This window comes from Bufo gargarizans, chromosome 3, assembly GCF_014858855.1.
Source record: "Bufo gargarizans isolate SCDJY-AF-19 chromosome 3, ASM1485885v1, whole genome shotgun sequence".
In the NCBI taxonomy this organism is placed as follows: Eukaryota; Metazoa; Chordata; class Amphibia; order Anura; family Bufonidae; genus Bufo; species Bufo gargarizans.
In genome coordinates, this window is record NC_058082.1 from 89,407,293 (window position 1) to 89,424,430 (window position 17,138).

A 17,138-nucleotide genomic window follows, 5' to 3' on the forward strand; every position below is an offset into this window, starting at 1 on the left:
ATTTCCATGGAGCCCTGACTTTGACAGGGCTCCATAGGAATATAGTGAGTTTTCCATAAGCTGCAATGGTAAATCATTGCAGTTTATGAAATAAGTGATCAGGCAATGGCACGTTAAAGTACTCTTGTGGAACTAGGTGGTAGAAATTTTTTTTTTTTACAAGTTTTACAAATATTCATTAAAATAAAAATATAATTAGTATGCATTAGTAAGTATAAATTATTTAGCAATTTGTCCTGCAAAAAAAACAAGGGCTATGTGAGCAGGAAAATAAAAAAGCTATGATTGCTGGAAGGCAGGGTAAAAAATAAAAAAAGGAAAATCACTAAATTGTGGTACAAGGGACTCAAAAAGCTGCAAAGCCCCAATTTTACAACTTTATGAAACCAGAATTTTGGAGTACAAGGCATGATAAATTCCCTCCACTAAGTGTAATCTTAAAGTCTAGATTCAATACAAAGAAGTAAATTAAAAAAATGAAACAACAAAATGGGGAACAAGGGGAAGGAGGGGAACATATGCTGGGGAATCCTTAAAGCACTCCAGGCGCAGGCCCTGTGAAGATACTCTGATTATAAATGTCATTATTCATTTCTATAATATGTATTGCAGTCGTATTGCACTGACCTCATTCTCATTTTCCTTCTCGTGCAGAATACCATCTTCGTAGTCTTTAATTATAGCTCGAGCTGTAAGGGTGTGCAGTATCTGGAGACAGAGTGATATAAAGTAAGTAAAGTGAACAGATCGCCAGCCACAATTTCACTTAAATTTTTATATACATTAGTTTTAAAACCATAATAATTTTTTTTTTATTAGGCTACCAAGATGATTTTTTGTAGGTTTTAGGGGACATAATTTACTTCTGGACCATTTATATACAAATAAAATATGGCATATATTACAACCATCTGTCTGTCTAATTATCTATTTTTTTATCTGTAGTAATTAGGAGTATTGGCGTTTTTGCACCTTCATTGTTTGGTGCATTTAATGGGGTAAAAAATGCCAGTTACGGATGTTAGCTAAAAGTCTGTGGAAACTATGAAATACAGGACACAAATGGTATTTTTTTGCTACCGGTGTTTTGTTAATTAGATGCTGTTTCTTGGGAAACAATGCATGGCGAAACTTTTACAGTTTTTTTTTTCTCTAGCACTTTATAGTTTAAGGCAGTCATTTATGATAAATCGCTGCTAAGGAAAACACCATAAAAACCGCAGTATGGAATAGGGGATTCTATGGCATTTTTTTTAAGAGAACAAAAACCGCCAGAGCAAAATCACGCTGTGTAGGGGCCCTTATAGTAATTTTGGGGGTTTGGGAATTTTGGGTCAGTACTAGGGTTATAGATAGTTTGTAGTGCCTTTTGTGGAGTATTCCCAAAAAAGATGATCCAAGGGAAAAAAATTGCATGTTTCAATGTATTTGATTTATAAAGCATATTTTGTAGACAACAATGAAAAGGATGGTAAGTATAAAGTGAGAAGGATTCTCTAATGTGCTTCAATACACTTCACAGTCACACGGTAAAAGTTTTTTTGCATCTTAGTAAGTGATGAGTATCACCAGGTCCATCGTCCGTGGAATAAAAAGCACATCATTAGCTAAGCACTGCTGTTCAAGAGGTTTAGTAGTAGTAGTAGTTGTGTAAATGGACCCTTACCTGCCATTACAGATAGTTTGGAGTCCCCATAGACATATGATCAGCAGGTAGGCCAACATTTATCTAATGTGTATCGCCAGCCAAAGTGCCTGCACATGAGCAAATCTGGGCCACCTACTGTGCAGAGAACTGCAACACAGCCCAACAAGGCATTACAGCTTTTATGAGGGACCATATACTTCTAAGTTTGATGTATGTCCAATACGACCCAGGCATGTTCATGATTAGGTGAGTCCAGAATTGTTCTAACTTGGTTGTTTGGATGAAATTGTACTTGTGAAGACACATTAAATTTATCCACAAGCTAAATTAGGAGTTGCAGGGTCATCAAAATCCAATCCCAGTCTGGAGGTAACCAACATGTCCAAGAGAGAGGCTGCAGTTAGTCAGAAGCTCCCTCACACCTATTTGACCGACTCAGCTGGCAGCGTTAGCCCTTAAGATCTCAGGTCACCTTATGGTGGTTGCATTTAGAGACAGTGTAGGACTGGAGTTACTTGGGCCCACCAGAGGAAATTATCTGAGGGCTCAATTTTTATATCATCAATAAAGTCTACTAGGTTTTAAAAAAAAAACAAAAAAAAAACCACTTGTGGCAAGTGATCGGCTCCAAAGACCGTTAAAAATTAGATTTTTCTCCTGGACCTTTGGGGCCCACTATGGTTTCAGAAACAGGGCTCAACGGGGGATCCTCTGGCACTCTGGTGGGCCAGTCCAATCCTGCTTAGAGCTATTTTATACAGTGAGCACTACGTAAACTCTATAACATGGAAAGGTTCAGGAAGTCAAAGCTGATCAGAGACACTTTCAGGTTCACGAATAGAACTTGGCATATGACTAGGATATCCTATAGTCTACGGTTCAGTCTAGAACAATTCTGAATATTCCCTGCACAGTGGAAAGTGGAAAAACAGGGAGTAATGCAACCTACTGTTCCAGTTGTCTTCTGTAGCTCAGTGGTCGAAACAATATTCTCAAGCTCTTCATTATTAATTACCGCCTTCAGTGTTGCCTGCAATTTAAAACAAGGAAAGCTCAGAACAAAGAACATCCGAAAGTTAAATCCAAAATAAGAGACTGGGTTCACTCCACATTTTAGGCCTCCACTGAGCTTTTTGGAGGAGGTGTACTTGGAAAGGTATTGAAACGTATATCACAATGGATTTATTCACTTTAATGAGCAAACTCAGTCCAACAGATTAAACTCTGAATTCTGACTTTCTTTCTGTTTGTTTCCATACTTCTTTGTTGGACAGAATGGTACGGTAAGTTGCACTATTCTGTGTGAGAAAAAAAAGAGAGAAACGAACAGAAAGCAAGTCATACAGAGTCCAAAGTTTAATCCTTTGGACTCCTTAAAGGGGTTTTCTCATCATTAACAATGGGGGCATATGGCTAGGATGTGCACTCGGCTATTTTTGGCGGCCCTATAGAAAATGAATGGAGGACAGCTGCGCATGTGCAGGCAATGAGACCTGCCCTCACCGACTATCCTGGCTACCTGTAGCATTTAGCTGAGCGGAAGGGAAAAACACTCTTGTAAGGTTTGAGAGTCATCACCCACGGCCGATGATCAAGTCCCTTCCCCTCAGCCAAATGCTACAGGTAGCCAGGATAGTCGGTGAGGGCCCAGTTAGGGACCACAGACTATCAGAGATGGCCACCAAGTTCCAGTCTAGGGGCTATCCTAAGAGGCTCATCTCTGAGAGCATCAGTAAAACTAGGACGAGGATGAAGGATGGTGACCCCAGGAGGACCAAGACTGAGATATCGAGGATTCCACTTGTCACAGACTATTGTACCGGTAGTCCTCAGGTTTCCTCCATTGTCAGGAAACACTGGCCGATTTTGACAATATAGAGGAATTTAGAGTCCCCCCTCTGTGCTCCTTTCGCAGGAGTCGCAACTTAGGAGACAAGTTAGTCAGGTCAGATGTTGGATCTACTAGGGTCGATTGCAGCACGTATTTCAGGCTCCACACGCAGGGGCTGTTATCCGTGCTGCAATTGTGTGAACTGCCCCTATATGATTAGGGGTGATTCTTTTGTAAATCCAGCCTCTGGTAAAACAATCAGAATTCAACAATACCTTACGTGCGATTCCACCTACGCAATTTATTTATTATCATGCCCGTGTAAACTGTGGTATGTTGGTGAAACAACTTGGGACGTCAAAACACGGCTAAACCAACATAGATACACTATAAGAAAACAGAGGCTGGATTTACCTGTGCCCAAACACTTTAAAGAAGCGGGTCATTGTGAACGTGATTTGAAATTCAGAATACTTGAGCAAGTGCCCTTACCCAGACGGGGTGGGGACAGGACGATACGTTTGAAAAGAAGGGAGCTCTATTGGATTTTTGGTTACAAACTCTCAAACCAAGAGGGCTCAATCTTGACTTTGGGGTTATATGAACATCTCCCACCGGTTTGTGTTTGTTCCCCCTTTTGTTCATTTCTGTTTTGTTTCCCTTCCCCTCCTTTGTTCCCTCCCCCTGTTCCTGTTTTGTTTTATTTTATTTTCATTTGTGATTCTGTTGAACTCTGCTCACCTCTCTCGTAAGGTTTTATACATGTGCAAGTTTTGTATTCAATCCAACAACTAATAGTTTGTTTTATATATTTTTTTATAGATGAATATGCAAATTTATTCTATAATGAATCATCTTCTTGGAAGCTAGAAGACAGCAGGACTATACTGGCGATTAGCGATTTCTGACAATGTTTTATTTAACGTTTTTGATATATGTAGTTGGACGCATGATGACACAGACAGGATGTGACTCAGCACTATACATGTTTCCTTGACAGTGGGACCTTTGACACAATTTTGCTGGCCAGTTTTCCAGGCCACCTATTTCTGTACATCGGTCACCCTGAAATGATATAGTCTGTATATGTATGGATGGTTCTCTTATGATGGGGACCGGGACACAGAGTCACTTCACGGTGATGGCTGTGCCTGTCGCTCCCCCTAGGTGTGCTGCCTCCGCTCGGGTAGCTCCCGGCGGAGACGCCACACCATTTGAGATTAACTGTGACAGCCCATGATGTGTGGACCATTGGAGATAAAACCATGATTACCAGAGTATGGGAAATAGGTGATTAAGGGTGACAGTGGCGATATGCCATGAGCCCGCTTTACACTGCTGTTCTCCCCTTTTTTGAGTTATTAATAAGAAAATGGTGTAGTATAATCGGTCCGCTGTTATGAATGGTGGTCATGTGATTCGTCACATGATCTGCGTGTGTCAGACTACGTCCGCCCTGTCTTGGGAACGAGCATGCCCAGTCTGTGTTTGGTGCTGAGTCGCCATCTTGGATGTTGGCCGCTATGTGTCTTATGTGATAGATAGTCTCGCGGGATGAGGTGCTTCCCACGCCTGCGCACTGTTCAGTTCCGGACGCCGACTGAGTCCTGCCGTCTCCAGCTACATGTTTTTAATTAGCACAATTATATACACCTGAATGGGAATACCAATCTATGATATTATGCACTGTAATCGGATGAATCGATGGTTAATATTTTCGGCACACAGCACTTTTTTGATATATGATCTGTTTTCACTGCAGTATAATCATGTACACTTGAGATATATTGTTTTTATTAATGTTTTTGTAGAAATTGATGTATAATCATGTAATCACTTTTGTTAATTATGTATGCTATATAAGCACCTGATTTTGCACTTTGTATTATGGCTTGACAAAGTCTCCATGGAGTGAGCTGAAACGTTGCTGTCTACACATGGGTGAATAAAATACCCTTTTTTTCATGGATATCTGTGTGCTGCCTTGGCCTTTCCTTATACATATCTAGCAGGATCAAGTCCGTGATCCGTTTCAAGGAATGGCACCGCTTTTGGATTTGTGTGCTGCTCATCAATTTTTCTATACATATCTATGTATCTATCTATCTATCTATCTCATATATATCTAATCTCATAACTATCTATCTAATAATGAGATTTTTGTGAACTCACCTGTAAAATGTCTTTCTCGCTTAGTTCATTGGGGAACACAGGACCGTGGGTATAGCTGCTTGCTGCCACTAGAAGGCGACACTAGGCTGAAAAGTGTTAGCTCCTCCCCTGCAGGCTATACCCCCTCCAGCCTGGAGAGAGCATGTCAGTTTTTAGCTTAGTGTCTGTAGGAGGCAGACCTCCCTGCTTAATGCAGGGTGGCTTACTTTATTATTTTTTCTGTATTCCCTTTTAGGTTTTGGGAAACAGTCACCTAGCCACTCTGTGATATCTTTCTATCTGATATCTATCTTATATCTATTATCAATCTCATTTTTTCTGGTATCTATCTATCTATCTATCTACAGTATCTATGTAATATCTACATAACTTTATTCTGAACAGTTTTCTTTAACATTCAGATTGATGTTTACATTTTGATTTATTCTATGTGACATTCAGTACAGTTGACCATTCTATAAGATAGGTCATCAATATCAGATCGGTGGTGGTCAAATTTCCAGCACCCTCACCATACAGCTGATAGGAGTCACAGTGCACATTTTGCAGACAGTGCAATGCTCAGTTCTTTTCACTTGTATGACACACTTTTCACTCAGCAGTGCTCATCCAATTTTTTCTTTGATGGGAAGGTGCCATGTGACCAAGCTCTGTGAGAACTGCAGTGTAAAGAAATTCAGGGGTTCACTCCTTTTTCTAGATCTGGGTGTTGTCTGGAGACTAGAACCAAAGTGGTCTTTGGAGATGGTCAGGGTAATTCATCTGAACGATATGTTGCAGCACGCTAGGCTGCCCCTAAACATAGCACTAAGTGTGCTGCATGACCATAGGCTTCACCTGTACAAGTCAGGAAGCATAAAAATGCATTGTAAAAACCACTGCAACTCGCGTAGCAGCACATTACTGTTACATGACCGGGACAGCCCACCACGGCTATATATGAAACATACAAACCTGAGTGCAATGAGAGACAAAGCCATAGCAAAAAAGGGAATCCACGGAGAATAAAGCTTGTATGTTTGTAGGGGCTTGCAGGACGTCACAGATAGGTTTATACTGCCTCCACTTGACAGAGACCTCTGTACATGCTGGATCCTGGAGCCGTTGACTCTGTTTCTCTATCTGTAAGAAAAAATATATAAAATATATATTCTCACAATGCTAAAGATTGCAATAATCAAATACATCTCTCTTTTCTCCTTAGGATTATCACAAACGTGATGTAAAAGAACATTGAGGGAGATTTATACTGGGAAAAGGAAAAGTGAAGGATTTGGCACCTCAAGAAAGAAAATAAAAGCAGCAGAGATGTCGTAGGATTGCTAGAACTACTGCGAAAACCATACCACAAGAGCATTATCACTAGGCCACATATTAAAGAAGTGCTGTGATACTATATTGATGACTAATCGTCAGGATAGGTCATCAATATGAGATCGGCGGGGGTCTGACTTCCAGCACCCCCGCCGATTAGCTGTATGAAGAAGCTGCGGCAATTGACCTCTTCAATGTTTTACTGCATGTCGTCTTAGTTATGTTGTCAGTGCAGTGTAACTACAACTGCTCATCCCAGAACTACAAGTTAGATGCCGCAGCCACTTCAAACAGCTGATTATCAGATCAGCGGGGTCTGATTCTCAGCACCCCCACCAATCTAGTATTTAAGGGGTTTTCTGATAATTTAATACTGATGACTAATCTCCGACACCTGGGAACCCCCCGCCGATTAGCTGTTCGAACAGGCAGCGGCACTCGCAGTAGAGCCACAATCTTCTTGCAGCTTCTCCTAGGCCAGTGACGCCACGTTCATCGGTCGTGTGGCCTCGGAGCAGCTCAGCTCTATAGAAGTGAATGGGGCTGAACTGCGATACCAAACTACCAAGCACAGCCGCTATACAATGTACGGCACTGTGCTTGGTAAGCTGCGAGAATGCCGCGGTGCTCACAGGAGCACTGGTGAGTTCTCAAACAGCTGATTGGCGGGGGTTCCAGGTGTCGGACGCCCACAGATCAAATACTGATAACCTATCCATTGGATAGGTCATCAGTATTAAGATCTCGGAAAACCCTTTTAATGACCTATCCTGAGGATAACTCATCAATATACTAGCGCTGCACAACCCCTTTAATAGGATTCCTCACTTTTACCATTCAGAGGGGCTTAACACCACCATCTGTCATATCTCAATGTAGATTGTGACCTGTAAAAGGTTGGAGACTACTAATTTAAGTCATAAATAGAGACCACCCAATAACCAGCAAAATTATACAGTTTTTCATTACTTTGTTAATCAAATTATCTTTATTGGAAGAAGTATGGGAACCTTTGATATTATTACCTGTAGTTATCTGCAACTCTTAAAGGGGTGCACATTTATCACCTATCTTGGGGTTACCTTGCCCTCTTTTTTCACTGTACAGCTGTAGTATGAAGGAGTTTGAATGGAGCGTGGAACTACTCTATTCGGTTTCAATGGGGCTGACTGAAACAGACGAATGCTGTACTTGACTGTAGCCATCATTCCCATGACAATGAATGGAGAAACAGTGTGCATGTGTGACCACCGCTCCATTCAAAATCCTCTTTACTGCAATGAAGATGAACAGGGTGCTTGGAATCCCAGAGATCGTGAGGGTCCCCACAGTAGTGGGATTCCAAGCTTTTGGACATTTGTTACCTATCCTGTGGATAGGCAATAAACATCCATTGCGGCACAACCACTTTAATGAAACATACTAAGAAAAGTGTGACAATGAAATTGTGGGTGCATTTACTGAAAACAAGTTATCACTGGAGGTAATTTAATATGCAGCAGCCCTTGTCTGTGATTAGCATATTACAACTTGTGAAAGTGATTAGCATATTACAACATAAAAAATATAATAAAAAAAGTCATAAGTTACCAGAGCGTTCCATCTGCTCTTAGAACTGTCAGCAAAATATTCAAAGGCTCCAGAACCATATTGTGCGAAACATCTGAGCATGTGCTTATTTGCTGTAGTCCTGAAGCAAAAAAATACAAAAGTAATACATGCAGTGAAGGAGTAGACTGTGATTTGTCTGTAGGGACGGACTGGCCATAGACCCTACATGTACACTTCCGGGTAGGCTGATGCCCAGGAGGCTGCCTGGCCCTCCTCATAGCTGCCAGCCGCCACAGAGAGGCAGTTTTTGGGAAGGTATTTTGTGCTGCTGGGGCAGTATTTTGTAATGTGCTGTGGTAATGAGCTCAGGCGGGGTGGTATAATGTGCCACAATGTGGTATTGCTGGTGCTGCCTACTTGTGTTAACCCTGCCTTCTGACAGTTTGGGCTCCACTACAAAACAGAGGGGCACATAACCAGACCAGTGCATCAGAGGCCACTATTGAACACACACAGCACTGCGCAAGTGCTAGTTTCCCCTGCTGTGTGCAGTGTTATTCAATGGTGTCGAAGACAAATCATGGCACTCACCACAAAGGTTTAGTCCAAAATGTATTTCAGCATTGCCATATAGGTTGCAAATAATGGACACAGGCACCGTTTTACATCACTCTAATGCTTCCTCAAGGCCTGATGGGACATTGCATAGCCATGCTTAAACATCCCTCTGTGTGACACCATGACCAATCCTCCTACAGTACTATCATGTTATATAACTATATATATATATATATATACACACACTATATTTTTTCGGACTATAAGACACACCTAGAATTTAGAGGAGAAAAATAAGATTTTTTTTTTTCAACCTCTAATCAGACATTTAAAAAAAACGATGTACCTTGCTTGCTTCGCATGGCGCTGGCACTCTGCAGATCAAGGACTCAGCGCTTCCTAGTCTTCTACCGGCCTGTGCTGCAATGTGAACTGATGCCACCAGGGAGGGTGAGTACAGCTCACCACCCAGCGCCTCCTGCATACTAATGACCGCTTCCATAATGGAAGCGGGCATTAGCATTTATACTATAAGACACATTGCCATTTTCCCTCACTTCTGGAGGAGAAAAGTGCATCTTATAGGCTGATCAGCTGTTTGAGAAAGCAGCGGCACTCCAGCAGCGCTGTGGCCTTCTCACTGTTTACTGCTGGCCCAGTGACGTCACGACTAGTATCAACTGGCCTGGTCGGGGCTAAGCTCCATTCAAGTGAACAGAGCTTAGCCGCGCCCAGGCCATTTTTTTCTTTTTTTTTCTTTATTCATCTTAATCAACACTTACAGAATTAAGAACAAAGTTCCCTCCCCCCAAAGTGCCGCCATGTCCGGGAGAAAAAGAAGAAGAAGAAGAAAAAAAAAAAAAAAGGAAATACATATATATATATATATATATATATATATACACACACACACACATGTGTATGTACGTACAAATAAATACACACATGTGCTCACCCATTCCATGCTGTCCAAACCCTGAGCTATTTATCATATGAACCTCTATACCTGTACAGAATGGCCTCATAATCTCTGATTTTATTGACTAATTTCAGCCACTGGTTAACATAAGGAGGGGTAGCTGCAAACCAGGACCTGGAGATCAGGAGACAGGCCACAAACATCACCCTAATCAAAAGGCACTGCTCTGGCTTCTGCCAGTTTAAAGAGGAAAGATCCCCAAGGATCCATAGCTGAGGCTGGCGAGGGAGCTCCATCTGCAGTCGCCGCGCAAGAAATTCTTGTATTGCTCCCTAATAACCATCTAAGAGGGGGCAATCCCAAAACAGATGAAGATAATCTGAGTTCGGGCTCCCACAACGCATACAGTTGGAGCTATCTCGTAATCCACGCCTCTGAAGCCACAGCGGCGTTACATATATCCTGTGCATAATATTAAACTGAACAACTATGTGGTTAAAGCTAGAAGAAACCAAACCCATGTTCTTCAATACATTTTCCCAAGCCTCAAAAGATGGATTGGGGTACATGAGTCTCCAAGACTTTTGTCCAGGCGAGAGACAATCCAAAAAACGTGCCCTAATTAAGTGTTTATAACAATAAGCTATCTTAGCCTTAACATAATTCTTTTTCCTTATTAAGCTGTGCAAAAAACTTGACGTGTCTATAATTAATAAAGTTCTATCCACAATACTACAAAGTGCCAATCGTAACTGAAAATATCTAAACCAAAGTATTTCTCCTGTGTTTTCCTTCTGCACTATCCGTCCATCACCAACTACTTGCGCTATATAGTGAATATTCTTGGACCTCCAGTACTGCTGGCAATCAAAGTCCCAGTCTTTGATTTTGCCATAGTGGGGTGCAAACCAATGAAGATGTGATAGAAAGCCAGCTCTTAATCAATTTCCAGGCCCTGGTGACAAGCTTAACAAAACCTCCAAACTCCTGCATGCGACTCGTTAGGCATCCTGACTCTAATAGAGTAAAACAATCAAGAAAACCAAATTGATCCACAATTTTTTTACATAAGGGGCTGGCAATAAAGTATCCCCTGAAACTCGGAAGGTTCAAACCCCCCTTTTCCAGCGGCATTGAAAAATAATCCAGTTTCAGCCTTACCCGCTTTCTCCCCCATAACAAATCATCTTCTCTATCAATTTAAATAATTTATCCTCTATCCAAACCGGGGAATTTCGGAGAACATAAGGCAGTTGGGGAAGAACTATCATTTTAACCAAAGAGACCCTATCTCCTCTCGAAAGGGTAAACCGATGCCATATTTTAATTTTAGATCTAATCTTCATAATGGCCGGCAGTAAATTAAGTTGAACATAATCCTGAATATTAGCAGAGACGTTTATCCCCAAGTACTTCATGGAATCCTCAACCCCCAGGTCAAGAGGTAGATTCTCCACTAACGCTTGTGGCTTATCTATAGGGAGGAGGGTAGTTTTGGACCAATTCACCTCCAGGCCCGAGAACCTGGAGTACAATTCTACAATCTCCATAACTTTTGGCAGAGTAATATTGGTCTGTTGCATAAAAAACAGAATGTCGTCTGCATACAAAGAAATCCGATCATAATCTCCCGCAATCCCAAATCCAAGAACCCCCGGGTCCTGTCTGATATTTATGGCCAAAGGCTCAATATAAATGTTAAATAAGAGTGGCGAGAGAAGACATCCTTGACGGGTGCTTCTCTCCAACCTCAAAGACCTAGTAAGGATCCCGTTAATCCTAAATTTGGCCAGGAGGGATTTGTAAAGCAAATGCACCATGGCTATAAACCTTGGATCAAATCCCATTCTTCCCATAACCCTCCAGAGGAAGCTCCACTCAACCCTGTTGAAGGCCTTAGTGGCATCTAATGACAGGATCGAGCGGGCGGTCACCCCAGGGGATTGAATATTAGCAAACAGACGATGTATATTATAGTGAGTACCCCTCCCGGGCATGAACCCATTTTGGTCTGGGTGAATTAGTGATGTAATCACCTTGGAAAGTCTGTTAGCCAGGACCTTGGAGAGCAGCTTGATATCCGTGTTAAAGGGGTTATCCGAGTTATTTTTTTGTTCTTTCTATGTTCCTAACTAAGCAAATGTAACAGCTTTCCAATTCACTCACTTTATCTCCACTGGCTGGTTTCTCAGATTTCACTGAGGGTCACATGACCTGTGATGTCAGCTTCTCTCCCTGCTCTGATAATGTTTGTTTACAAGCCTGTAAACGAGAGTCACTGTGCTGGCCACGCCCCCCCCCCCCCTTCACTGCCGTCTACTCTCTGCTAGGATACTTAACCCTTTCAGCTGCACAGCTCTGCAGGCAGGGACAATTCTGGGCACTGGAGCTGAGATACTAGAGAGAACATTACAGAAGAAGGTGGGGGTAAGATCCTGTGTGTATTAGCAGTGTAATTATACAGCTGGGACTTGTAGTCCTACACATACAACATGCTGCAGAGTCTCCCAGCAGGCAGACATGTCACTCAGGGCAGCTCTTGTACTCACTCCCTTAGCAGTGCAGGCGGAGGGGCAGAGATTGTTTTTATTGCATGTAAACAAAGCTTAGCTCAGTTATATATCAGATGTTATATGCTATATTATTTTTTTTTCATAACTCTGACAACCCCTTTAAGTAAAGAAATAGGTCTGTAAGCACCCATCTCCAGAATATCCTTATCCTTTTTTGTAATTAAAACTATGAGTGTCTCATACATGGAGGTCGGAAGGCCTTCTCCCTGCAACCCCTTTGTAAATACTTCTAAAAGATGCGGGAGGAGTGTATCCCCATATTTCCTGTAGAATTCATACGGAAGGCCGTCCAGCCCGGGGACGAATTACCTGATATTGACCCAAGGGCTAAATAGATCTCCTGGACGGTTATCTCTCCAGCGAGGCCCTCTGGCCTTCTGAAAGAGCCGGAAAAGAAAGACCATTCAGATAAGTGTCCACGAGGCTGTCCGGCACAGGAGGAGCCGTCCTGTAAACTGCTACAAAGTATTCCCGAAAAACCTCAGCTATACCCTCCAAATCTCGTACAATCCTACCATCCGGCCCACGAATGCCAGTTATTTCCTTCCTCCTGTTCTCTTGTTGCTTAACTATCCTAGCTAAGAGCCTGCTTGGTCATCCAGACTCCGTATAATATATCTGTCCCTTAAAGAACAAACTGTGGTGGGCCTTATGCAAGAGAAAGTTTTTAAGGTCCTGACTAGCTTTCTGCATTTTTTCTCTATTTTGTTCCGTTTTTTGAATAATAAGCTGCTCCTGTGGTGCTAGCCACTAAATGAATTAATTCCTTCTCTCTTCTCTTAAATGATCCACTTAGTGCAGAGATTTTACTAATAAACAGCCCCCTCATATAGGCCTTCAAAGTATCCCTTACACAGCCAATACCAGCTGAGGGGTAGTTAATCTGCCAAAAGGAGGTTATCTGTTTTTGGAAAGACTGATGGTCATCCATTATAGCCAACCAATATGGGTTTAGTCTAAATAACAAATCTGATTTAACCTGACCTGGCTCTACCATTATTTCTATTGAGAGGGGAGAATGATCTGAGAGGGTTCTCGTCCCGTATTTAACTGATTTAATATTTCGAATATTATCTCTATTGGTCAGTGCCAGGTCAATCCTGGACATTGACCTCCCTCTATTACTAACGCATGAAAAGACACTCTTTCCCCTCCCCATATACTCCCACACATCCACAAAGCCCGTCTCTTGGCATAAACGTGACAGCAGAGTTCCAGTCCCACTGATTGTGGTGCTGGGATCTGCCGTCAACCTGTCTCTACTGGGATCCATCACATTGTTAAAGTCGCCTGTCAGGACCACCCGACAGTCTGGCCACCGTTCCAAAAAGTACAACAGGCAGTTGAGGGGGTGCAAGGAGAATGGGGGGGTATATAAAAAAAGGCAAGAATATATGGGTGACCCCCAAGTCTACCATGGAGAAAGACAAACCTTCCCTGATCATCTATCCAGGAATCAGTCAGGACAAAATCCACTATCAAACACAATCCTTCATTTAGCCGGGTATAGAAAAGAGTACGTAATATCCTTGGACTGAAGACGTTTCTTAACATCCAGAAAAGTGCGTCTTTTATCTTGCACTTCCTTTGAAAAATCCGGAAAGAAAGAGAGTTTACATCCGTTATACAAAATCGAGGGGGAATCTTGTGCTCACCTCAAAATCAAATCTCTATCAGAAGCGGCCATGATCTTAATTATCACTGACCTTTGCGGCCGCCCCGGAATAAGTTTACCCCAGGGATTCGATGGGCCTTTTCGATTAAAAATAAGGGAGAAAAATATTCCTTCCCGAAATTGTCAAAAATAATGGATTGTATTATTCCTACTAGATTTTTATCGTCCACATCTTCTGTCAGTCCAATAATTCGTACATTAGATCTTCTGGACCGATCTTCTAAATCAACAAGTTTTTCCCCCCAGATAATTATAATCTATTTTTAATGTAGTGTTCCCTTCTTTTAATATTTTCGCTTGTTGCTGCAGGTTAGTCACTGTATTTTCTAATTCTTTAATTCTGTCCCGGATCTTTGTTAAATCGTCCTTTATAATAAGAACGTCTGTCTATATTGACCCCAGTTGCACTGCCATGCTTTGTATCGCCTTTCCGTTATTTTTTACAGCTGATAAAATTTCCTCTAGTGGAGAGGAGTTATCCATAAACGTCTCCGCCTCTCCAATATGGGGGTCCCCCTCAAGTGCCTCCTCCGGTCTATGTTCTGAAATATTTTTTCTCGTGGAGATATCCGGCTTCACTTTTAACCCCGACCTGGTGCTTAAGTTTGGGGATCTCAGAAACTGGTCAATTTTGGAAGACTCTACTTGTTTCTGCACTGCTTTACCCCCAGTCAAATCTGTTGAGCATCTATTCTGTTTAGGGGCCATTTTATTAAATTTTTTCCTTTTTTTTTCCCTCTTTCCCCCTTTCTTGTTCTCTCGTCTTCCTTTCTTCCTTCTTTATTTACTTCCTTTTTTCCTTACTTCCACTCCGCCCCTTCTTAAAAACTCTTTATATATTGACTTTGTTTTAATTATTTTTTTTATATTTTAATATTTTTCTTATTCCTTTCTTTTCCTTTTTCTATCCCCTCTTCCTCTCCCTCTTTCTCCCTTTTTTTTGGCTCAGTTCCAAGATAAACAGTAACAAAAAGTTAGTATAACTTGTTAGTTAAAAAAAGAGGCTCAGTGGTGGGGGGTTAGGAAAGGGGGGACTTGTAGTTAGCTGTAGTTAGATAGGGAAACGAGGAGGACCAGAGATCACAAGGGAGTACACAATGTCCACGGGGGCAATCAGATTAGATCTCACTCAGCCGAGATGTTTTGCAGTCCACTCCGGATCCCAGGATCAGCATCGATCTAAGAAGGATGTGGAAGTAAGCCACCGATCTTCTCACCCCGTCCGAACAGAGATGCGCAGAAAGCTAAAGCACCGGAGACAGTCAGGGAGCCCGGAGACCCCCACAGATCCAACGCCGGTACAGGAAACCAAACGGAAAGCAGACCTTCCAGATCCACCAGGCGGCATGCAAGGAGCCCAGCACACAAATCAAACAGCGCAGATTACAGCTCAAAAGGGAGAGACAGAGTCCGGGATGTCTGCTCCTGCACCCCCCGCAGCAAACCGGAGATCCGATGTAAGTAAATGCTTTATCACAGGAGAGGGTCCGCGCGGGGCCAGAGCAGATTCAGGCTCTCGATATCGTCATTCAAACACCCGCTCCCTAGCAGTATGGGTAGATCGGAGAGCCCTCGGCGTTGAGGGAGGAGGGAGGGAGCGACAATGCGCAATCACGTCATCACGTCCTCACTGTTAATTACCGCCCAGGCCAGTTGATACTAGTCATGACGTCACTGGGCCAGCGGTAAACAGTGAGAAGGCTGTGGTGCTGCTGGAGCGCCGCTGCCTTCTCAAATAGCTGATCGGCGGGGGTCCCGGGTGTCAGACACCCGCCAATCAGAGGCTGATGATTTATCTAAAGGATAGATCATCAGTTAAAACAAACTGTAGAATCTCTTTAACCCCTTAAGGACTCGGTCCTATTTCACCTTCTGGACTTGGCCATTTTTTGCAAATCTGACCAGTGTCACTTTAAGTGCTGATAACTTTAAAATGCTTTGACTTATCCGGGCCATTCTGAGATTGTTTTTTCATCACATATTGTACTTCATGACACTGGTAAAATGAAGTAAAAAATAAAATCATTTTTATTTATAAAACAATACCAAATTTACCAATTTTTTTAAATAAAAATTGCAAATTTCCAAGTTTCAATTTCTCTACTTCTATAATACATAGTAATACCTCCAAAAATAGTTATTACTTTACATTCCCCATATGTCTACTTCATGTTTGGATCATTTTGGGAATGATATTTTATTTTTTGGGGATGTTACAAGGCTTAGAAGTTTAGAAGCAAATCTTGAAATGTTTCAGACATTTTCAAAAACCCAATTTTTAGGGACAAGTTCAGGTCTGAAGTCACTTTGCGAGGCTTACATTATAGAAACCACCCAAAAATGACCCCATTCTATAAACTACACCCCTCAAGGTATTCAAAACTGACTTTACAAACTTTGTTAACCCTTTAGGTGTTCCACAAGAATTAATGGAAAATAGAGATACAATTTAAAAATTTCCCTTTTTTGGCAGACTTTTCCATTTTGATAATTTGTTTCAAGTTACAAAGCAAGGGTTAACAGCCAAACAAAACTCAATATTTATGGACCCGATTCTGTAGTTTACAGAAACACCCCATATGTGGTCGTAAACTGCTGTACGGGCACACGGCAGGGCGCAGAAGGAAAGGAATGCCATACGGTTTTTGGAAGGCAGATTTTGCTGGACTGTTTTTTTGACACCATGTCCCATTTGAAGCCCCCCTGATGCACCCCTAGAGTAGAAACTCCAAAAAAGTGGCCCCATTTTAGAAACTACGGGATAGGGTGGCAGTATTGTTGGTACTAGTTTAGGGTACATATGATTTTTGGTTGCTCTATATTACACTTTTTGTGAGACAAGATAACAAGAAATAGCTGTTTTAGGCAGGTTAGATCATGTGATATTTTTATAGACC

At 42.0% G+C, this 17,138-nt stretch overlaps 1 protein-coding gene across 1 annotated transcript in view; it reads right to left on the minus strand.

Moving 5' to 3' along the window:
* The window catches only part of PARP4 (poly(ADP-ribose) polymerase family member 4), a 200,755-nt gene that overhangs the window by 85,517 nt on the left and 98,100 nt on the right, over positions 1–17,138 (minus strand). Inside the window, exons 26-29 of the mRNA XM_044288460.1 lie at positions 8,556–8,655; positions 6,606–6,773; positions 2,598–2,678; positions 628–708 (exon numbers count right to left, since the gene is read on the minus strand). Of these exons, the coding sequence (XP_044144395.1) occupies positions 628–708; positions 2,598–2,678; positions 6,606–6,773; positions 8,556–8,655 (430 nt within the window). The remainder of the gene's footprint in view (positions 1–627; positions 709–2,597; positions 2,679–6,605; positions 6,774–8,555; positions 8,656–17,138) is intronic.